Below are 25,291 nucleotides of genomic sequence, written 5' to 3'. Positions count from 1 at the left end.
AAGACCCACAATGTAATATTTCTTTTATTATTATTGCCTTTATTGGCTGCACATATTTGATTTCTCCACCAAAATCCAAAGTCTCTTTCTCTCTCTCTGCGGCCCTACGCCCCGCAGTATGCCTTTATCTAATGCCCAAGGCAAAGATATGAACAGTAAAATCTGTGACTTACTGTAAGTCTGTAACCCTTGTCTGCCTAGCTAGCTTCTGCAATCACTGAATTCACTTGGACCACTTTGTGTGGATTCTCCTGATCTATTTCTTATATATATATATTAGAAAATAGTGGGACCAAGAATGGCAATATTGTTGTAAAATGTGCTTTATATCTCTCTTAGCTAGCCCTAGAATTTGACCGGTATGTATAGGAGATCGATCTTGATCCTTGAACTGCCACTTCAAGCATTTAATGCACATAACCTTAGCTTGTCTTGATTCTATATATTCCCCTGGCCACCTTCTTTCTCTAAACAACATATAATAAACGGTATTAATTACCAAAGTTTCATCGTAACCAAAAAGAAGGAAACAGAGACAGCAGAATATTGTTCTCAACAAGAAGGAAGCGATCGAGTTTTTGCCTGGCCTCTGAAAGATTTCATGATGAGATCCTCTGCTTTATTAATTTATAGAACAAAAACGAAAAGATTAGAATCTCGATAGCTCAAAGAAGCAGTACTAAGCTGATCATGAATGTAAACTCGTATATAATCGGACAGCTCAAGACTGAAAAAATACGCCTTCCACTATATTTGAGCTTGTCCAATGGATCTTCTCCTCCAACGCTTCTGAATCCATTAATTACACCATCGATCGTTCCCTCCCTTATTGTACGTAGGAGCTGAAGTTAGAAATTCCCTGAGCTGGAATGATCATATGAGCTCATTTACTCTGGAAAAGAAAAATTAGATGAGAAGTACTTGTCCAGGCCAACCACAGTATAATACTATTGATGATCGCAAGTCTTACTGTACACTAGTTTCTATATAGCCAGAAGCATGTTTCTATCGAAACCCTCAACTGCTCAGCATAAGATCAAATACCCGGGCGCATTTGTTTATTTATTTTCTCCTTTCTCGTCCCCAACCAAAGCCCACAATCAAGCTACTCTCTCTCTCTCTCTCTCTCTCTCTCTCTCTATCTCTCATCATCACATCACCGATTCACCATGCATTCTCCTACCTTTACCTACACATCGTCAAGCGAGAGTGCAGTTTGGGAGGCTGATGAAGATTCCACTTTTCTTTCTCTTGGCCCTCCTGGCCCACGTAACAGCAAGAACCCGGTCTATATTCCCCATTCAAACCACCATGTGCCTCCCCCAATTCCTTCCAGCGTTGGGGGTACTGCATCAGTAGCCCTTCACGTTGGTCCTCCATCAGGACCCAGTTCTAGCAACCCTGATGAAATCGCTGTTCCTGTTGAAGGCCAATACTGGATTCCTTCACCGGCGCAAATCCTTGCCGGCCCAACACAGTTCTCATGCACTGTCTGCAACAAAACATTCAACAGATACAACAACATGCAGGTTAAATAAGAACACTAGAGTTGTGATTGGATGTTTACACATGATTTTTCATGTATATAATTAATGTTTTCATTTTTCACTTTCGCTTATGGTGTTAATCTTGTGTTTTCAGTACGTTTATATAGTACGTACTTATTCACATTCTTCTTCATGCATATTAATTTATAGCACTTTGGTTATGTCAAATTGTGTTTTTATAAATATATATAGATGCATATGTGGGCGCATGGATCACAATACCGCAAGGGCCCAGAATCTTTGAGAGGGTCGAAACCTACTTCCTCCATTCTGAGACTGCCATGCTATTGTTGTGCTGAGGGTTGCAAGAACAATATAGAGCATCCAAGGTCAAAGCCATTGAAAGATTTCAGGACACTTCAGACTCATTACAAGCGAATGCACGGAGTCAAACCGTACGGGTGCCAAAAATGTGGGAAAGCACTTGCGGTCCGAGGGGATTGGAAGACTCACGAGAAGAATTGTGGGAAGCTTTGGTTTTGTATTTGTGGTTCTAATTTCAAACACAAGAGGTCACTTAAAGACCATGTTAAGGCATTTGGGGATGGCCATGCTCCGCACTCTGCGCGGGAGCTATGTGAGGTTGAAGAAAAAGAAGACGACGATGACCACGGTAATGAAAATGAAAACGGAGGTCATAGATCTGTTTTCTTTCAATAATAAACTTGGAGTTTAAGCTTAACTTAGTAAGATTAAGGTTTGGTAATTAGTGACTGTATGTGTGTTGTGTGAGAGAGTGAGAGAGGAAGAAGATGAAGACAAACAGCATACTGAAACCCAAGGTTCTAGGCATGAAATATGTTGTAATGTCAAGAGAGAGAGAGAGTTTTTGGTTCTGAAGGCTCAGTGACTGTGAGCTTACTAACACTTTGATCAGCCCCACTGTCAGTGACTGAGGGTAACGAGGGACCACGGAAAGATTACTGCTTTTGGCTGTCACTTAAAGTTCTTGAGGGCTTGTCTTTTTTTCCTTTTCGTACCAACCACAAACAGACAGCTTAGAGGAAAAAAGAAAAGGCACAGGCAGATACAACCAAACGTTTTTTAGACGCCCGTTTCTTTGCTTTAACCCTAATACTACAAGGAATGCAGGCCTAGCAGCCTTCACTCTACGTACATCATGTCCCTTTGTTTTGGCATTATATTACTCCTTACTCCATGGTGGTTCTCTCTTCTGTTTTAGGGAAAAAGAATCCATGTCGTCCTTTCACGTCTATGAATGCATGAATCATGTATATGCAGATAATCAACAGTGGAGCGAAGGAAAAACAAAAGCAGGTCTTCTTTTAAAAGGTTTTTAGTTTTAATCAGAAAAATGAGTAGTCATGAATTATTGACATACTTTATTCCCTTCGGTCAAGAGATCCACATTAGAAGACCTATGCTCTGCCAAGTCGATCTTTGTATTTTCTGTGCCTCAGTACGTACGGATCTCTCTTCAGCAAAATTAATTAATTGCCACTACTCGATCGCATGTCATCCAAATTTTAATGGTGCATGCAATAATTGTAGTTATTTTATTGACATGAATCAATATCCCCTCTAATTGATTAAACAAATTGACACACACACACACACGTACAGTACTACGTGCGCATGCATGCAGTTGATGGCCGGCCGGGGGCGTGTATGCACTTCTTCGACGTTGTAAATGTCTTGGGATGTGGCTGCACGTCTCGATGTATACGATCAAAGCTATCAAGTTTTGTTCTTTTGAAGGCCAGATCATAGAATATTAATGAACCGGAACAATTTTAATTGGTAGGAAATTTAAGAATATTTTATCAATAAATAAAGACGTTGCTCTCTCTCTCTCTCTCTCTCTCTCTCTCTCTATATATATATATATATATACTGTATATATATATATATTTATATATATAATTAAATTAGTTGCATGTAAATTTCGAGAGGACGTTATATATACTCTCGATCGGCCTTGAAGAATCAGGATGCAACTTGGGTTTGTCGAACAAGAACAGTCATGTGCATGCAGGTCGAGATGTTCTTGGAGCTCCTAATTCTAACCGAGCCATGTCTCGGCGCCTGGGCGGTACGTACGTAGTTGAGAATATCAATTTACAAGGATATGTTGTTCATGTGTTTGTTGGGGGAAAAAAAAAGATCGTGTAAATCCCAATGTATAGCTTTTGGGTTTGGAAGACCATATAGACTTGCATGCGGAGTTTCAGAAAAAGAGGTTTTCTTGAGATCTAGACCGGCCATTACTTGATGTTGGTAACTTGGTGATGGTACGGCTTAGAGGAATGGAGATTTAAGAAGGGGAGAGAGAGTCACGCAAGGATCGATACGCAATACTACTCCATTAATCTTGCTGCAGGATCTTATTTTATTATAGATGATATTTTAATCTTATCTTTAATTAAAATTATATTTAAAAATTAAAAATATTTTAACCAAGAAAACCCACAAATTACTAATACTTCATATATGATTTGTTAGATTTACTCTACGATAAAAATAACTTTATAATCTATCATAAAAATAACTTTACAGTAAAAATAATTTTACGATAAAAATAACTATACCTACCAGTTTATGGATTTATTTTTTTGTGATCTTTTTGTGGTTAAAGTCTTTTCCATATAACATTAGTACTTGATTATGCTACTCTACCGCCCATGTAGTACATATCGTTGAGTGTAACTACTAGGCATTCCGCCTTTTTTTTTTTTTAACATGCTTTAAACATTTTAAAAAAATACAAACATTCATTATATTAACTTTTTAAAACATTTTAAAAAATAAAATATACCAGTAGTCAAACCTAGGGGCAAAGTAGCATTTTTCTATACATAATACACACACATATTGTAAAGGAATTTTTCCCAGGATGAAGGACTAAATACAAGGAACTCAGATCCGCAAGCAACCCCTTGACCCATTAAGGGCCTCTTGGCCATGAAGCTAAGGTCGGTCTATGGTCGTTTAATCACGCAGGAAGTCCTAGGAGGTGGGAAAGGAAGGTACAAGTCACCCCAACCTCCCCCTATAATGTCTAGTCTCAGAGAACTTGTGCAGGTAGGTAGGCGGGAAACACGGGGAGGGGTCTAATAGAGCGCACCTGCTACAAAGCAGAAGGGACAAGAAGCCATGTTGTGGCTTTGACTGAGGGGATAGCTGAGGTGACATGTATCCCTAACACAAAGTATGAGCAGTTGACTCCTAAAAATTAGATATATAAGCCAATCCCCAAGAATGAAGAACTCTCTCTAAACCCCTTTTCGTTCATACAAAATACTGAGAGGATACTAACTTAGACATCGGAGACTCCCCTGCCTCCACTAAGGTTCTCGACTCTCTGTGTGTGCAGGCTCAAAATCGAAGACCTGAGTAGTTGAGAGCCTAGTTCAAAGGTGTGTGAAATACTACGCTAACAGTGGTGTCGTCTGTAGGATAACCATAGACTTCATGTGTCCTTTGTACGCCTACGGCAACCTATTCTTAGATGACTCAGGGACAAGTCGAAATGGCATTGACAAGCATAGAGGCAAGGATTGTGGCAATAGAACAACTAGAAGAGAAGGAGAATGAGGTGCTCAATGGAACTACTAACAAGTTAAAAGATAACATGGAGCCAAGCGACGACGAATGTGAAGGCTCCATCCGAGAATGACTGCACCCTAGCAGATGATGAGATCTGGGACGAGCACACACTTAAGAAGGTGGAGCCAAACGAGATGCTAGAGTTGGTCCTATTGGACCCAAGCCACTCAGAAGGCACCTTCAGGATCGACATCGGGATGGCTCTCGAAATGAGGGGCGTCATGTAGGAACTCTTCATGGAGCATCGGGATGTCTTCGCCTAGAGTTATGAGGACATGCCTGAAATCAACCCAAAGATCATGTAGCACCATTTGAGTGTGGACCCCAAGGCTAAGGGGTAAGGTAGAAAAGCCAAAATTTTAGCGTAGAGAAGAATGCCGCCATTGCCATAGAAGTAGACCTGTTACTTATAGTGGGGTTCATACGAGAGGCCCATTACCTAGACTAGTTGTCTAACATAGTGTTGGTAAAAAAGTAAAATGGCAAATGAAGGATGTGTGTAGACTTCATCGACCTGAATAAGGCTTGCCCAAAGAACAGTTTCCTACTTCCCTGCATCGACCTGATTGTCGACTTGACTGTGGGTCATTCTATGTTGAGCTGAGCTTTATGGACGCCTACTCCGGATACAACCAAATCTGTATAAACTGAACAAAGTGAAGAAGACGTCGTTCATCACCGACCAAGGGCTATAGTGCTACTCAACCATGTCGTTCAGGTTGAAAAATTCAAGGGCCACCTACTAGCAATTAGTCAACCACATATTCAAAAATTAGATCGGGAGAAACATGGAGGTCTACGTAGATGATCTGTTGGTCTAAAGTGGAACTCCTAAGCAGCACATAGACGACCTCCAAGAAACCTTTGCGATGTTGAGGCAGTACCAGGTGAAGTTGAACCCGGCAAAGTTTACTTTCATTGTAGGCTCCAGGAAGTTTCTTGGGTTTCATGGTGTCGAAGCGAGGAATTGAGGCCGACTCAGAGAAGGTGGAAGTTATACTCAACATGCCTTCCCCTTGGAACATAAATGAAGTATAGAAACTTGCAAATCGAGTAGCAGCCCTTAATGGTTTCGTGTCAAGATTAACCGATAAGTGCCGCCACTTTTTCAAAGTGATGCAAAAGGCTCAAAACTGGGATGAAGAGTAAGACTAGGCATTCAAAGCCCTAAAAAAGTACCTTAGCAGACCTTCATTGCTCAGCCAGCTCAGATGCGGAGAAGTTTTGGTCTTGTACCTATTGGTCTCCCCTTAGGTGGCCTCCTTAGCCTTGGTATGAGACGAAGGCGAGGTCCAGAGACACGTGTACTACACCAACCGAGCCTATTGAGGAGTGGAGGGCAGATACTCGTGCATAGAGCAACTTGCCTTCACCTTGGTGGTAACAACTAGGAAGCTCTACTTGTATTCTCAAGCTCATCCAATGAAGGTCCTCACCGAGACCCCCTCAAAGAAGGTCTTACAAAGACCAGACGCCTCAGGCCACCTCGCCAACTAGGCCATGGAATTGAACGAATTCGACATCGAGTATGCATCACGGGCTTCGATCAAGGGGCAAGTGTTAGCGAATTTTGTAGCATAATTCATCGGCTTCCCAAAGGAGATTGAACATGCACCTCCCATGAAGCCCTGACAAATCTTGTAGATGGCTTGTCTTGTCAAGCTGAGGGAGAAGTGGAGGTGCATATTGTTACAGACGATGGTGAAGAACATAACTACGTTATTAAGCTAGTTTTCAAAACTATGAACAACGAGACATAGTACGTGGCATTGTTCTTTGGCCTAACGATCACCAAATCTTTGGGAGCCGAGGAATTAGAAGTATGATCCGACTCTCAGATAGTGGTCAACCAAGTATAGTGGCAATTTACTGCAAAGAGTGAGAAATTGAAAAAGTATTTAATATTAATCGAGGCCAAGCACACCCACTTCAGATACTTCCAGATTCAATAGGTTCCAAGGGTCGAGAATCAAAAGATAGAAAAGCTAGCGAGAGGAGCGTCCAAGCAGGAAAATTCTCCCCTTCCTGAGCGAATGGTGGTCAGGACCGTCAAGGTACCTACCGTGGGAATTGAGATAGTGGAAGTCGAACCAAGGTCACCGAAGTGGGCATTGGCCGGACATTATCAGATATTTAGAGACCAATAAGGTACTCGACGACATGAGGAAGTCAGGAAGATCAAGAATAGAGCATCGCGTTACACTACAGTCGATGGCGTCCTGTATTAGAGGGGGTATTCCACACCCCTCCTGAGGTGCATCTTGTGTGAAAAAATCCAATATGTGTTAGCGGAGATACAAGAGGGAATTTGTGGCGACCACTCAGGAGGGAAGGTGCTGGCAGGCAAAGTGATGAGGATGGGTTACTACTGGCCACGTGCCCTTTAGGATGTTGAGGAGTACGTGCAGAAGTGCAAGAAGTGTCAAGAGTATTTCAGAGTGCCCATCGCTCATAGGAGGAATTGACATCAATCACTTTGTCCTAGTCCTGAGTTCATATACGTATTTTGTTGCAATAGAATGAGAACTCGGCAACAGACGTACCAATGGGCATGGCCGGCCGGTTGGTGACAACTTCTCCCAAAATAAAGACTTCTTAACGAAACTAATTGCAACCTATGGAATTTGACAATTTAAAAAGAATGTCAACAAAGCGCAACGTACAGTTGTCACCATTAACATCAAGAACTGTGTTGTTCGTTTTGTTTTTTTTTTTTTTTTTTTTTGGCTATATACTTTTAATACCAGGTTGAAATTACTGTGGCAGTAAAACTTGGGAATGTCATTGAGTTTTGCACAACTCGTGGATTTATTGAGTTTAGAGAACAAAAATTATCACCAAACTCGGGATGAACAGCTAGCTACACACCATGGTATTGGCATATAATGATAAACTGCATCTTTCACATGTTTTCCATTTCCTTGCCTCGGTACTAGTTAATCGAAGTTATGATTGGTATCTAACACTATACAACTGTTGATGATTTTTCCTGTAAATGAAGCAAATCGCAGAAGACCCACCTGGACTGTGTTATACATTTTGTCGTGGATGGTGGGAAATACCAAAGTAAATCTTTCTGGTGCAGGCATTTTTTCATTCCCACAGTGAAATAGCGGATGATTAGTCTACATCACTACATATAGATATATATATATCTAGGCATCTCAATAACGATCCAGTAAATGATCTGTACAGGAAATTTCGTCATTGCATTTTGGTTGGAGATGGCAGGACATTTGCTGCGCAGCAAAGCCTCAAAGGGGTAAAACAAGTGCATTTATGGCTAGGAAACGGATGTTGTAGAGCAAGTTGGTGGAACTGAAAGTTCAACAAGCTCAAGTTCATCAACAATATTCACGGCCGGTACCGGATTTTGTGATTAATGAGATAATTTAATGTAAGTATTTATTAAATTTTAAAAAAGAATAGAGAAAATTTAATAAAAAAATATTATAAAGTTAAAATATTGTTAGAGTATAGTTTTTTAATATTATTTTTATTTTAAGATTTTAAAAAGTTCAATTATTTTTCATTTGAAAAATTAGAAAAATTGCAATGATTAGTTTGAAAAAATTATAATGATTAGTTTAAAAGAGTTTGTGTTTAAATATTATTTAAAAAGAAAATAAAATAAAATAAGATGGAAAATACTTCCTAACATCCCTTAAAACAAAAATACCAAGAAAGGTCTCCAAAGCATATGCCCACCCCACGTTGCTACTGAAGAGAGTGGGAAGAAAGAAAAATGTGGCAAAAACAAAAGAAAAGTTGAAAACTGTGTTCAGCTGAGACTCTACATACAACAGTCGGTCGGGATTGTGGTAAACAAAACAGTTCACATGTTGAGTTTACGTCTAGTAGTACTGCCCCTATAATTGTACCTGATGCTGCACTTCTCATCGGCCAAAACTGTGAACATCACAGTAAATTCCAGAAAAGTGCCATCAGCAGTCTTCAAAAGGCAACCTTTAATAAATTCAAGACGACAATGATATGTATCGGTATGGTCACTCTCTGGGAGATCGTACCAAGGACATTCAAGGTTCTACTCCGCATAATAACTCGAGAACTAGGTCTGGTTGATACAAGCTTGCTGTGAGTGAAACAAATTATATTGATCAAAGAATCTTTTTTCCCATTTTTTCTAATTAGCGATCACCTATTCAGGAAGTTTCAGGCATATATAAGAACTCTATGGGCATATATAAGAAAATTCTCCATTCCATCAATTTTACGGTAGAACTCTAGTCTAAGCAAAATGAATGAAAGTTGATTCACCCTCAGCTGTATATTTGATTTACTTCGTAAATAGAGGAGCACATTGATGCAGAACCAAAAAATCAAAAGATATAGAATGCCGTTTCAATATGTTGTTAAAATTTCTGCACCAGTTTTGGTAATCAAAATGGAATGCTCAAACTGTGCAGCAGGGCTACCATCAGCTGTTACGGTTGTCCAGTTGTCTGGCCATGTTATGCATTCAATACTTCCCAGTGTAAGAATTGGCTCTGCAGTAAATTATAAGGGGTCGAAAACATTAACACAAGTATTCGCAGATCAAAATTCAAGCTCCAGGGAAAAAAATACGTCTGCCTTTTGTCAGCAATCAACATAAACTGAGATGACAGACATTGAAGTTTTCTGGCACCATCATTTCCAACTAGCTAAACTACCGTGTCTATTATAGTCACCTAAGTAACACAGGGTCATAGTCAAAGCAAGAAGAAGCATTTCCATAGCAATATAGTCAACTACAACTTGGAAAACCAAGGAGTGACAGTATTTTCTTGTGTATTGCCAAGATATGGGCTGCTGGAGGATTGATTACCCAAGATAAATCTACTTTATATTTTCAACATGCCATGACAGGTGACATATAAGTCCATAGAAATATGAACTTGAAAAGTTGAAACGATACATTGGAATGGTGGTCCCTGGCAAAGGACTAAGCAGTTCTTTGGTTCATCGAGGTCTCATGGATACTGGTTTCTGTACAGATTTGACACAAGGTTTAAAGATGTTATCTTCTTGTTCTTTTCAGGTGCAAGAGAGGTCAACCGTCTTCAAATATAATTTTAAATTGCCCTTGTTTATCTCTGCATGATTTAAGCTATCAAAACAGGTACTCGATGGAACTAGTGTTCATGATTTTTTTTGTTTCTTTTACTCGTTCCTAGAACGTAATTTGGTGTTTCTTTTGTATCCTCCCACTAGAATGTAATTAGGTGTTTTCTTTTGTATACTACCACTGTACTTCAGCAAAGCCTGTTTCATTCTCATTAATAAAGTTATTTTTGCCTATAAAAAAAAATAATAATACAGTTCCAGTCTAAATAGGCAACACATAAAATCAAAATGCCACCTCAATTTGTAGGCACAGGATAATGCACTCACCAATTGTAAATGTCTGACCTTCAACCATGTGACCAGGCTGGTCATTGCCTGTAAAACAATAAATTTGCATCTTAAATAGTACTTATACCATATGAGAATACGAATTATGATTCAACAGTATCCCCGCACCTCAACACACTCATATAGACCAAAAAAGAAAAAAAAAAAAAAAAAAAAAAGAGCCAAACATAGAAACGCAATTTTTCAGGACCACGGCTCATTGCAGATATTTGGCCAAGCAAAATTTGTTGGATTAAGTTGCAATCCTTTCATAATTGGTTGTTCTTTTATCAGGCTTTTGCACATATCAACACAACATCAAGATTAGTCAATAAATTAATACCTAAACTCAGAAGCAATGCCCTATCACCATATCATAGACAAATCAATATACATGTGTGCGGTGTAATGAACTTCATTGACATTTGAACCATTCAAGTATTTTAACAAAAGATTATGTGGTAGGACAAAATTTCAGATACAAATTGGACTACAACATGTTTGATCCATTGTGTTTCAAAACTTGGTTCAGTTTCCAAGTTCCAACACTTCAGCACTTCCTGGTTTGATTCTTTTCTAAGCCAATAAGGAAATAAGGTAAGCAAAACACCGAAACCAATAGGTCACTTACGGTGATGATATATAAGTGGTTCAGAGTGAAATATGCTTCCCACACCATGCCCAACAAAACGCTCCACCACACCATATCCGTATTTTTCAGCATGCTCACTGAGATAATCATGCAAAATACTTGTTACAAACAATCTCCAAATTTAAGTGAAATCAGGCTTTGTTACATAGCATGTAACAGAGAGCATGTATGATCAGCTAAAGCAAATTATACAATAAGCAACTGTCTATAACAGAATTCACAAGGAAGCCAATCGTAATGATAAAACCAAAGACAATCAAAGAATTTTGTCTATTACCATTGTTCTTTGAGCATTTCCATCACTTACTAGAGAAAATAAAATATACATTCATCCAATGTCATATTCAAATTCTTATGCAAGTACCGGCAAGTTGAGCAAAAATGAAGAAGATGAATAGTCTTTGGCAGCTAGCCCTAATATTTTATAACCATACCATAATAGACCAAGATCTACCAAAGCCCTAGGGGTTGGCTCAAGTGGTAAAGGTCTTAGTCGTGTTGGTATGCTCCCTCCAAGGTCCAAGGTTCGAATCCCACTAGGTGCAAACAATCTCTAGGAGGCATCAGACTGGGAGATTTTTCCCTTTAATTACCTAAGGTGAACTTGCAGGAAACTCTTTACCGAGAGTCTGTGCACCTCCAGGATTAGTTGGGACGCTGTTCCCAGACACCCGATGCCCATAAAAGAAAAATAGACCAAGATCTACCCAAATATTTGAAATTATAGTTTTGCTTTATAATTTGGCATGGTTATAATGTCCACTTTAGTCCCAAGAAAGATCTCCGATAAATGATGCAAACAAAGATTATTGTAAAGCTTAAGGGTGAACATTATATAAGGCCAGTGCCAAATTTGGACTTTGTGGTAGAGTATGTGTTTTGTCCTCATCCGTTGATTACATACAACTAACTCATTACTCATTAGCTCTTCTGAAAGTCTCACTTTGTGCACTCTAGATGACTAGTAAAAACCCTCGTGCTTCTCTCTTTGGGGGGAACTGAATTCATGACTTAAAATATACATGCTACAATCAATTGAAAAGGATAGAGCACAAAAGTACTCCAACATGTTCACAGCACACTGAATAGGCTATCTCGCTATGAACATGGATCTACTCCTAATAGCATCGGACATTATGATTGGTGTCTGTAAATCTACCTAAAAAAAAAAGGTTGGTGTCTGTAGATTGACATATTCTACCTTCTTTGAATTTGACACATAATCATCTGACTATTTACCTTCTTTTCTACTGAGCAGAAAATATATGTATGTTCTTTTCTGATCCTAGCATAACATTAGAACCAGAAGCAATACCTAATCCTCTTTCCAATCTTCTTAAAACTAGCACCATCTTTGCAAACAGCAATACCTCTCTCCAAGCACTCTTCAGTAACCTGCCACATCATACATAGATTGAACAACAGTAGAGAGGCAGTGCTATGATAATTTGATTGTTAAAAGAGACACAGTTTTGTGAGAAAATATTGACAAAGAAGAATTACGATTCCAGCTTTAAAAAACTGGTATGAGCATGTCCACTATTTGAATATGAATGATTCCAATTTGCAGTGTATAACTAAAACTTTACCTTCACAAGGTGTTTCATTGCATCACTAACATCCCCACAAAGAAATGTTTTTGATGTGTCTCCATGATATCCCTAACAACAAAAAGACAGGCCATACAGAGAAAGAACTCAGCTTCTGATTTTAGAATAAAATTAACGATGGAGTCGGATAACACAGATCATCAACAGCATGAAACTGCAGAACCTTTTCATTAACCCAACTTATAATATTTTATTTATGTATCTGGGCATGTGTATTTGTGCACTATTGTGAAAGAAATTTTGGTTCCCCCATGAGAACAATAAATAATATTTGCCTACCTTATTCTTTGAATATACAAGTGCAGAGGGAAGAGTGAAGCTTCTAAATTTACATAGTGGTGGATCCTAGAGTATAATCATTTTCCTATTGGTTATGATACTGTCAACACCCCCCCCCCCCCCCCCCCCCCCCCCAAAAACAATGAATTTAAAGACGCAGTCACTCTAAACTATGGTCTATGCTCAATGCATTTATCCAAGGTGGGTCCTTGGTGCCTTGCACCTGTAGCTCCGTTAGATAATATATATGGTAACAATGAAGCTTCAGAGAATGATCATTGTAAAAACTTCATTCAGTACAGTACGCGCACTTCATATACATCTAGCATATGGATAACATAGATGGAGCATGAGTGAAAAAAACTTGATAATCAAGATGCAGGATACAGAGATGGTCAAAACAACACTCAAGACCATTTGCAATTAGGTTATTTAATTAAAGACGACAATCAGTTACACAGTATGCAGATAAGAAAATATCACAAATTAGTATATAAGTAGAAGCGTACATTTAGGTAAACTGTCACGTCGATGTTTATAATGTCGCCATCCTGAACAGGAGGTTATTAGTGATGAATTAAATGCGTCCTTGTAACCATCAATTGGTAATCATAGCAGACCAAACCTGTAACTGGCGAGAATCAGGTATTCCATGGCACATGCACTCATTAACTGATGTGCATACACTCTTTGGAAATCCTCCATAGCCAAGAGGTGAGGGATAAGCACCGGCATCAATAATCATTTGATGTACTGCTTTGTCAATTTCATTTGTTGTCACCGATGGCTGTTAAGATGCAAAAAAGATGTCAACCTAACAGAAAACATCATGTTGAAAAGGTTAAAGATGCAAATGGAAAGAAACATAGCTATATTTGAACACATGAGATTAAGAAATTAAATCTATAAATGTTTGTAGTTAACAATGAGCATGTGTTCCGTCATCGCCACTAATAGAGAAAGGCAGATGAATTTTCAAAACCTGTTCCACTCTCAACGAAAAGGTGCAAGAAAATGATAGATTGATGTAATCACCAAATAAAATTGCATCCCCATGAATATGAGAAGTCCTTTTGGGTCCTGACCATATATTGAAAAGCTCTAGCCAAGGGGGGAAAACAAAAAGGATCCTATGCAGTAGGCATTTCATCCAGCAAAAAATGCACCTGACAAATTTAGAATAGCTACCGTCTCAATATATGTAATGAGAACCAGGACGTTTTCTGAAAAATTACAACTCTATAATGAAGTTCACTGAATTTTTCCGGAAGGCAACACATCTACAGATGACACCTATTAAAAATTACTTACCAGAGTTGTGAATATGAAGTTCTCACAAAGATATAGAGGTAAAATCTAGCGAATTAGTATTCATTAAGTTATCAAAGCTTAAACCAAATACAAACAGTCAAGATATTGGTAGGCAAGTTCAAAAGTGCTTTGTGAGCCTTTCTAAGTGTGTAAAAGGTAATAAAAAGAGTATTTTGGTTCAATAAATTTGCAACAGCAGTCATGGGCAACTCCAAAAAAATTATGAATATTATAGATCCTATTACTGAAAGAATAGGGCAAAGCAATTCAAATTTTAAAAAACAGTGCATACCCTAACCAATTTTCCTGCATTGTCTAAGACGCGAGCAGCAAGCTCGCATGCAGCTCTCATGTGAACAATGCCTTCAGAGTCGTGAGATTGATATTCACTTGAGATTTCTGGTAACAAATTTGAACCTGCATAAGGAGGCTTTGGAATGTGATCAGGCACAAGAAGACGCGGTGATACCCTTCCCCGTCTCAATGGTGGTCTTCTTGTAACTTTTTTCACACTTTTAAGCTCACGTTCTCTACAAATGAAAAAAGAATATATCAAGAACGCTCCTATCCCACAAATCTCATTCAACTCTGAGAGAAACACGCGTTAGTGAATACCTAATAAGTAAATACAAGTAAATAAAGCCCGCAAAGAACAAAAGGACGGACAACTTTGCCATTACATTAACGTGGACTAGTTTTAATCTACTCAGGGAACACCATCTATCCTACAATAACGCTACGTAAGGGTTCATCTCCAAGAAGGGTCTCAATGCTCCTTCAAATTCATGTACCTTTTGATTCTCATGGCCTCCTCCAAACCCGAGAATTTTTTCGAAAAGACAACCAGCTGCTTTCGAGAATGTAATTGCTTTCCTGAGTTGAACAAGCACATAACAAAAAATTAATGACTGGAATTAAAAATAGCAAATTTACCTTAGCGAGAGATAAGTGACTATGTGGGAAAAAAATCCATTTTGCTTCATTTGGGTGCTCAAAGAATTTATTTTTTTTAGGAAAAAAGACTAAAACTTCAACTCCCACATATCTTATTGATGAAAACAAACTCAGAAATTGGCTATAAAACCAAATTAAAATTTTTCTTAGCGACCGCAAAGAAGACAATGATAAATAAGTTGGTGTCACTGAGCAAACAAAGGCAGAAAAGTAGAGAGAAGAGAAGGAGGAGCAGACCAGAAAGGGCAGAGCCTGAGAAGGTGAGTGGGGCTCCCATGAAAAGCGTTGAGTTTGATGAAGATGATAAGGCTTCGCCATTAAAGCATGCCGATAGCTGCAGAGACGAACTGTGCGCAACCCGAGCAACGAATGCCAGTGCCATCCTCCACTCACACGAAGTTGCACGCACACGCGCACCTCCGATAACATTGCAGAAATATGGGCTGGGCCGTTTTGAAAATGAACAGTTATATGGGCTGCGCGACTACTGCTGGAAATGGGAAGCTTAGAAACATGGGCTGGAAATTGAAAATCTTGAAAAGTTGATGCAAATGGTTTTACCAAACAAATACGGAAAAGCCAAGAATACGTGGCTCAAAAGTGTATGAGGGCTCAGATAACATGAGATCTAACTTTTATAAAAGAGTTCTTGTATTCGATTCCTCTTTTCAAATTCTCCAATATTAAAAAAAAATCATGGAAAAAAAAAAAAAAAGTCTCACTTTTCATCGGATTCCAAGGCGGAAGACATTTTTTTCTGAACAATATATCATGATAGAACAGATGGACCAACTCATACGTTGAAGATAGTGTGTCACGCATGATTACAGATTATGAAAGAGTACTGATAATAAAGAAAATCTTTAAGATATGTTTATAAAATAAAATGTAAAAAGTTGTATTTTTTTCTAGAGAAAATTTGTTTTTCTTTTCAAACACTGATCTTTGAGAAATCACGAAATCTATGACAAGCTAGCTAGCTAGCGTTTGGAAGACTTCCAGTCATTGAGATGAAAATGCATGCAGATTTGACTAAACCGAGGAGGAGTACTCTCTACTTATAAATAAACGCGTTGGGTTGATTTCTGAATAGTTTTGTCATGAATATATAATTAATGGAGTTTATGATACTATTAATTATTTTTATGATTTAGAAAAAGAAAAAGTCATGATTGCACGCGTGAATGTATTAAGTAATTTATTGAATAATTTGATGGAACAGTACTACATGATTAGTACGTACGTACAGATGTTGAACTCAAATAACATGAGGAAATAGATGGGAAGCTGCAGAATCAATCTGTGGAAGCATCGCAGGAACCTGACCATCCATCCTGCAGGTACGGTACTACATTTCAACTTCTATCTGTTCCTTCGGATCTATGTGGAAGTTACGAAGAAGATGCATGAGATCTTCCACGTCGTATCTACCCTCCCTCTCTCTTAACCCATTTGTTTATGTATGGAAAATTACCAACAAAAGAAAAAAAGAACCGGTAAGTTCCTAGTCATGATCATCTGCGGCCTTGATCTTGCCAAACATAAAAGTCAACTATCTTATGTTGTTTCCTGGAGTGAAAATATCGCAGTCATTGAGAGATGACAATTCTTGATTTGACTATATTAATTACTAATTAATAATTACTTAAATAGTTTTGACATTTCTCAATAGTAGCAATTAGCTATTAATATCACGGGCAGGCCAATAGAGTAGAGATGGGAAGAAAGTATTACACAATATATATAGACAAAGATAATTCAACTAATCAGAATATTCGAAACATCTTTTTATATGATTTCTGTTCATGTAAAATCCATTATATATGTATCTGGATATCTAAAATCATCATACTATATATGAAGAATATCTTAAAAGAAATCTGATTTTACTTTTCTGTGTGAAGTTATAATGATTATATGATTTGTCAGATAAATTTTATAATAAAAGTATTTTAATACAACTAGGCCAAGATCTGAGTTTCATTCAAAATTATCATCTGCAGCTGGCAAGCATCCTGTCACCAATGTCCTCCACCTAAATCCACTGTACTTTTTATACATAGGATCGTACATTTTATTTAAGGAACCAAAAGTGTTGGAGCATGTCATGAAAGCCAAAGCGGTGACTCTTTATTAATATACAGATGATTTTTTTTTTTTTGTTTGCATTTATATTTTACTTTCCAACCCAATAGCCGACCTCTTTTTGGGAGCAAATTAAAGGTTCCTTCCACATCTATTACCCTGATCTCTTTCCTCTCATGAAGAGCACCATTTGTCAACATAGAGATATTTTGGGAAAGCAACAATGCCATGCCACCAAGCACAAACTACAAAAAAGCTAATGAGGATTAACATGATCAGGTAGTCCAATCCAAAACCATGAACACAAACAAGTTGATAGTTAATAATCCATTCTCTCTCTTTTTTTTCTTTTTTTTCTTTTTTTTTTTTTTTTTGGGAGGTTTTGTAAACTTTGTTGCATCTAATTTCAGCTTTCTTCAGCCTCTTGTTTTGTAATGTACAACTCCCCTTTAGCAAGCAACTTGGAACATGCACAACTTGGACAACTACACCTCATGACTCCCCTTCCTTGCACCATTCACAAAATGCCAGAACTCCATAGGGGAAAAAAAAAAAGAAGACAAAAACAAAGTAAATGTTACAAAGCTCCAAGCATCCTTTGTTTCTTGCTACATTCCCATGCCAAGAGATCCCTCTCTCTTGTTCTCTTCCCATGGTAGCCCCCAATAATGGTACTCTCTACGACCCCTACCACAGGTACTTGCAGAATATTGACACCAAATAGCCTCACCATCTGAACCGGCTGAACCGGGTTTGATAACCCAACTACACCTGCCCCACTCCCCGTCCTCCCCTTCCAATCAATGTAAAGCTGCTTATCCGGTCCGGTCGAGCGCTGAAAGCTAACAATGTCACCAGCCTTGAGGTTCTTCTCCTTTACGAACCGGCTCCAACCCTTCGTGAGCACATAGCTTTGGCTACTATTCCAATATGAGTACCGGAACCTCCACACTTTGCCTCCAACATCCTCAAAATTCAGAAGCACCCCTTTGGAAGTGCTTCCGGCTTGTAAGGGGAAGTGCTTTTCGGCATGTTGCTTCGGTATCACAAGCCGGTTCAGCTTGCCGACATCGCTAGGAGTAACAGCTTTCTCGAAAAGCTGCTCACGCGCTTTGAAAGCCCTGCCTGAACCGAAAGGATTACAGAGGAGGCCCTCGGCTTTGGACCTATTTCCGCCATTGCCGTCCAAGCCGAGGTTACGCTTGCTTTGCTCCAGTTCATCATTGTACGTGTGCTTCCTGAGCATGTCCACGATCTCGGCCTTGGAATGGGAGTTCAAGAACGCGGTCTCGATGTCATGATCCTCTTCGGTCGTCGACGCAGAAGCCAAGAATTTAAAGTTCGTCACGGCGTCGCGGCCACGGAAGCGTTGGGCCGCGATGTCATAGGCCTTGGCGGCCTCGTCTTCTTCGTTAAAAGTGCCCAACCACACTCGCTGGTGCTTCTCGTAAATCTGGGCACCCCAGCGGCCGTTGGGCTGGGGGACAACTCCTTTGTATTTCGAAGACGGGAGCTTTCCTCGAGACTCGGCTTCGATGCCGCTTTCAGAATCTAAGATGGTACTGGTAGTGCCGCTTCCCACCCGGCATAGACTCTCAGGGGACTTGGTAGCCGGGGAAGGCGAAAGTGTTGCCAGGGAAATAGAGATAGAGTCCGTGCTGGTACTGGAGCTGATCTCATCTATGCAACTTCCTTCCATTTTTGAGTTTCTTTTTTTCCTTTCGATCAAGAAGGAGATATAGATAGCTGAGGAAAGCAGGTGTATTTGACTAATATGATATGATACAAGAAAAAGAAGAAAAGAGTTAAGAGAGAAAGAGAGTGCTATGAAAGAGGGAGTCGTTTGCGGGTAGGCTATATATAGGAAGTTTGAGGAAGTGATGAGTGAATAATATTATAATTAGAAATGTTGATGTTCGTTGTTGTGTTTGATAATTTTGTGGGTTGTAATTAGAAAAAGTTAGGGGGGTGTTGGAGATATGGGGATGTGGGTGTGGTGGGTCAACCCAAAGACAAATGGTAAGGAACTAGGAAGGAAGATTCATGGAGTTTGTATGAGAGAGAGAAAGAGAGAGCATGTTGGGGGGTCAGCAGAAGCAGCAAAGCTCAGGGGGGATGAACTCGAACAAAAACACGGTCCATGCTCATGTGAAACCCATCAACTTGCTAAAGTGGGACCCACTTCACATACACTGCCCACAACCCACACATACTATGACCATAAACACCCCTCTTCTTTACCCTCTCTCTCTCTCGCTGTCTCTCTCTACTCTTTGACGATTTCTTTGATAGTTTCTGTCTTAAATAAATGGATATATCTTATCCGCTGCTGCTACATCGAAACCTCCTCTTTTATTTGTTGGGGGGCTTAGACCAATTTAAATGTAGATAAACATTAGTACAGAGAGATAGATAGAGGTGTTGTTGGAGGATACTTCCTGCCAATATATAGGATGAATGGGTTGTGGGGCTAAAGTTTTAACTACAAGCTAGGGGGAAGAGCATGGTTGGATGGATGGATGGATCGCCAAAAAAAGCATTAAAGACAAATACTCATCCAACAAGAAATTCCCCTCCCCCTCCATAAGTCTTACTTGGCTTGCTTTTATTCGTCCTCCCTTACTTTTCCCTTGTCTTATTGCAGGCTACGTTCACTATCATTTCTCTTCTATGAATATTAATAACAATATATAAAACCCATCCAAGAAACAATGGAGAATCATAAATCCTATTATTTCCAACCGACATGGACATCTCTCCCCCCCACCCCAAAATAAAGGGTTCATGTTGCTTGTTCTACCCATTCATTAATTCATTGTCATTTCCAACATGAATTCCTTTAAAACCTGCACGCATGTGGGATTATTTTCAGATTAATTTGTTGTCGATTAATCATTCCTCATGGGTTCGGACAATATCCATCGATCCGTACTTCATCTGATCATTGCATGTGAAAACGCTATGCTTTCCTCATTTTTCATGCACCAACATCATGATCTACAACACATCTTCACTATCCAAAGTACCTTTGATCTAATATTTCAAGATGGAGCCAAAAATCATGTGTACTATCGATGAAACTCATTTTAAATACTTATTCAAATACGAGGGATTCTTCAAGTGGTAGAAAAATAGACACAAAAGACAAGTTAATATTACTCATCATATGATAATAAATACTGTGAGATTCATTGCATGCGTTTAGCTCATTTTCATACGAAATTATACATTTTAAAAAAATATGCAAATGAAATTGACATTCCATTAGAGATATGGATCATGATAATCAGGATAGCACAACGCTTCATATATTATAATAGAATAATATTATATATAATTATAGATTATGTAAATACTATAAATTCTTTACAAAAAATAATAAGATTTATTATTAAAAAAGTATTATTTTTATATAAATCTCATATTTATTATTATATTTTTAAAATAAATACACGACTCTTAAGCTCTCCATAGACTAATACCACAATAATATAACTGATTATGTACGGACGAGTGTGTGGGGTTTTGGATTTGTTAGCAGCTGGGTGGGCCCTACTTAGAGATTTAAATGCCTCTAAGATTGTAGATCATCAGGATGAGAATCATTTGCCTAAATCATTTCTTTTTTATTTTTTTTAATATGTTTTGTATGATATATTGGCCGTATATATATATGTATGTATATGTATACGGAAATGTGCCCCTCCCTTAAGAAAGGGAACGTCCCAATATATATATATATATATATACAAATATATATTTAGAGTGGTCAAGTTAATATTTTGATTATTAACTATTTTCCCTAATGTGCATTTTGTTGTATAATAATGTAAAGAAGACATTATAAACGTAATTCAAAATGACTAAAATAATGATACGATCATCAACCTAACGATGTATATATGTTGCTCGTTTATTATAAGAGAAATATTTTAATCATAAAAGAATTTTATAAAAGTAAATTTATAAACTGACAATATTTGATATGGTATATTAGATTGTAAAATTATTTTTATTATAAAATAGATATAACGTATCACATGAAATCATGTCAATTTATAAAAATATATTTTACAAATTTTTTTTATGATTATAACACTTGATTTATTATAATAAGAGAGACCGACAAGCGAACCAGTACACTGAATTCTAAAATGCTATACATATTGATCATGAATTATGAACTTTTAATAATTAATTCGCTAGCCAAATTCAAATCAAAATGAGGATGAAATTAATTGCATGGCCTCCATACATGTTTCGATCAACGTCATTATTGATTAATTTTCAATTCAAAGACAAGTTTAAGATGCGCGAAGGCACTTCATATATTTTTTTTATTAGTGCATGTGAAGAAAAAAAAAATATACGAGTAACCTAAATGCAATGAATGTCTTGAGATTCCTGACATGCATGTTTGCTAATAATTGTACAAGCTGACTGCATGCGATTATGATCAAAACACTGTTCTCTTGATGGCTAAGTTATGCAAATCATTCAATACACTCTTGCTATTAATAAATATTTCTTAACTTTCTTTAATTCCCAGACTAGCAAAAAATTGAGAAAAAATTAAAAAAAGAAATGCAGAATATATAATCAGCTACTTAATTTTTATCGTTGGACGTGACTGCTAGTTCATTTATTTATTTAAAAAATATTTTTAATATTTAAAAAATTAAATTAAATTACAGTAACGATCAAACTCAAAGACAAATCCAAAGGGCAAACTAACATTTTCCTTGAATAAATCTGGCACAGAATCTATGGAAATCCAACAATGAATCTACAGAACATATGATCTAATAAGACCATAAAATTAGAAATTACAAATAATAAAAATATGTATCACACGACATCATTAGTACTTGTTGCTTTTTACCTCGTGAGATTACTTTATATTATCTCCTTTTGTATCAATTCCCTTTTTTAATATTCCACTAAGAGCTAGGCTGCTAAGTATTGGTCTGATTAACTTCAAAACCTCATCTACAAATGGGAAGAATGAGCTGATTATAATAAAAAACTCTATTCTCAGTTTGGTTGATAATTAACTATCATACTTAATAAAATACTTGCATGACATAATTTGATTTGAAAAATAAGTTTTAAAATTTAAAATATTATACGAATAGTCTAATTTACACACCAATATAATAATATAATAACTCGATTATAATTATTAAAGAAAAAGATATTTGCAACCGCGTAATCACTTTAAAAAGAGTAAATAAAATATAGGACTTACGTAAAAAATATTTATTTTTTAATAATGAACCCCTCTTTTTCATAATAATTATACGACGTTTATGTACTTTACTGTTATATGTAGAATTGCTGATTATTAAATGGCTCAAAGTACTACTTCCATCACGTATTGATGAGGTAAGAACAAGTGCATTTGATCTACTATATATACCTTCTTAAGATCTTTTTCATTACCCCGATCTTCATTATCTACAATATTCATTAATTATTTATATATATATATATAGTAGATTGTCTTAATCAACAAAAAATATCTATGATCATGCTGCATGGTCTATCTCATATAAGGTTATCTTACTCGATCGGATAAACCTCTTTTTCCATTTTGCTGTTATTTGTTTTTTGAATCTTATGTAGGCTGCATTGTTAAGGCGTGTTCCTCACTTTTCTAATAAATAATTAAAACATTCTTTCCACCGTCACTATCGATTACATTCTCGATCCTATGATCAAAATATATTTTTAAAACAAGTAGTGATAATTTAAAATAAATTAATTAATAAATTAACTTTTCATGAACAGAGATGCAAGCCAATTTTCAAAGGAGATATTAGATGAACAAATGAAAATAGTTGAATGAGTAGGTCGGCCAGAAGGCAATATTACTATGTCACCAAAATCCCGTTTGAGTGAGTGCCTAACTAGCATGCATGATTGCATGTATATTTTTCGTACTAAAATATGATCAACTCCTTTAATTATTTGTGATTATCTTAAAATTAATAAATTTTTATTTATTGATTAGCTTGAATTTAAAAATTATGGAATGAGATAAGATGTGATTAAACGACTTTAGATAAAAGATGAAATGATTTGAATATTATTATTATTTTAAATTTTGAAAAAATTGAATTAAAATTTAAAAATGTTGAATTTTTGATGATATTTTATATAAAAATAAAAAAAATTATAACATGAAATAAAATATTTTTTAATGTATAGTTTATTATATATATGTGCGTGCATGACAAGACGTTCCCACCTTCCCACTCTTTGGTTTTTTGGGATGAAGATGGATTTGAGATCATTACTACACGTCAATATCAGCCGCCGCATATGCAACAAAGTATAAATCCATGAGTGCCCATATGCAACAAAGTAATTAGACCCATGCTGCATGTATGTCATGCTTAATATATAGGAATAAATTACAAGTTTTTGACGAAATGACAAAATCATGATGAATCTCTGAGATTTAGTTATATCGATCTCTTAATTCATTTCTATATTTGTATCATAGCTAGGTACAAGCAATATATATTATTTTAGCTAGCTAGAAGCTATCCATGTATCATGAAAACTGTTATAATTATAAAGAGATTGTATAAAAATAAATATACAAATTGACATAATTTCATATGATACATTAGATCTATTTCATTATAAAAGTATATTTATAATCTATCGTATCACATCAAGTCACGTCAATTTGTGAATTTAATTTAAATATAAGATCTCTTTATAGTGTAAAGTATTGCTCATTATACATTATTGGGATAATGTCTTAAAGCTAGCTACCTGATCAAAAGCCAGCTTCGTAATCACTTCGATGGATCGTTTTGATCTTAATTAGTATTATAAATTGATGATCTCATGATATATATGAGTCCGTGATCAGAAAGTAATTGATGATATATATGTATTGCTTTTGAAGCCTCGATCGAAGGATATAGATTCAAGGATTCCATCGAGTCATCTATATATATATATATACACGAATAGTTAAATCGAAGGAACTTATCTCTTGGATCGATCTGCAACAAAAAGGTTCCCACCCACTTGATATTTAACTCTCAAATTGATCAGGGGCGCATGCAGAATATTATATTCCAAAATTCAGCTACCTGAATATCAGTACTACAGCGCTATTAGGGCATTTCTTGATCTGATCGATTTGGTAATTAGAAGGCACATTCAATGTAGGTAGTCCTATTAATTATATTATAATCGTTGAAACAAAGCATGAACTAGATGTATAGTACTATTGTAATCTTCATATATATGCTTTAAATTAAGCGCATGTGTAATTTTTATACATACGAAGATCGACTTGTAAACTCGATACAAAAGTAGCGAGTTAAGTGTAACATTAAGGTCTTAATTTGTTTATATAGATGGATTGGATGCGACTCGAGCAAACTTGACTCGTGTAGAACTAATATTTTCTTGTTACTATTAGTTGGAAACTCATGATATTTAGTTAAAAAGGATCGAGTTAATTTATAACATTAACTTGTAAATAATAAGTAATGATATCAATTTGACATGATATATCAAAACTTGACACGGCTAACACGATGTCGGCCGGCCCTAATGCACATACGCGAACTGTTGCAATTGTACTTGCTATTTTTTTTTTTTAACCTGATAACTAGTCGCTTGTTTTCCTGGATCTTCGACAGAATAAGATCATTGAAGATAACGTACGATTGATGTGGAAAAGAATTACCCAGGGCAAAAAAAAAAGGTGGAAAAAGATGACTTGTTTCATACGATTTTTCAGAATATTACAATCCCATTCGGCACGGAAGGTGGTGCATGGATTACCAAAAGAAGTGTAAAAGTTAAAACCCTATTTTACTGTTGAACAAATTATAAATTTCACGGATATATAGATAAAGTCT

The 25,291-nt window shown here is 36.9% G+C and overlaps 3 protein-coding genes across 3 annotated transcripts; 1 reads left to right on the top strand and 2 right to left on the bottom strand.

The window, feature by feature from the left end:
* Positions 1-767: 767 nt before the first annotated feature.
* On the top strand, positions 768-2,659 carry LOC122299710 (zinc finger protein WIP6-like). Its single transcript, XM_043110131.1, has 2 exons — positions 768-1,529; positions 1,740-2,659. The coding sequence occupies exons 1-2, from the start codon at positions 1,170-1,172 to the stop codon at positions 2,205-2,207; spliced, it is 828 nt and encodes a 275-aa protein (XP_042966065.1). The 5' UTR covers positions 768-1,169; the 3' UTR covers positions 2,208-2,659.
* Positions 2,660-9,317: 6,658 nt separating this feature from the next.
* Positions 9,318-15,718, bottom strand: LOC122298372 (methionine aminopeptidase 1B, chloroplastic). Its single transcript, XM_043108093.1, has 10 exons — positions 15,552-15,718; positions 15,152-15,233; positions 14,653-14,890; positions 13,675-13,836; positions 13,559-13,600; positions 12,750-12,821; positions 12,476-12,555; positions 11,140-11,237; positions 10,509-10,556; positions 9,318-9,622 (listed from the first exon to the last, which is right to left on the bottom strand). The coding sequence occupies exons 1-10, from the start codon at positions 15,694-15,696 to the stop codon at positions 9,477-9,479; spliced, it is 1,113 nt and encodes a 370-aa protein (XP_042964027.1). The 5' UTR covers positions 15,697-15,718; the 3' UTR covers positions 9,318-9,476.
* Positions 15,719-17,462: 1,744 nt separating this feature from the next.
* LOC122299912 (AP2/ERF and B3 domain-containing transcription repressor RAV2-like) lies at positions 17,463-19,460 on the bottom strand. The gene has a single exon (XM_043110395.1). It carries the CDS (start codon positions 19,096-19,098, stop codon positions 17,977-17,979), a length of 1,122 nt encoding a protein of 373 aa, XP_042966329.1. The 5' UTR covers positions 19,099-19,460; the 3' UTR covers positions 17,463-17,976.
* Between the last annotated feature and the right edge of the window lie 5,831 nt (positions 19,461-25,291).

Source organism: Carya illinoinensis, chromosome 16 (assembly GCF_018687715.1).
Source record: "Carya illinoinensis cultivar Pawnee chromosome 16, C.illinoinensisPawnee_v1, whole genome shotgun sequence".
Taxonomy (NCBI): domain Eukaryota; kingdom Viridiplantae; phylum Streptophyta; class Magnoliopsida; order Fagales; family Juglandaceae; genus Carya; species Carya illinoinensis.
This window is presented reverse-complemented; position numbering and strand designations above follow the sequence as displayed.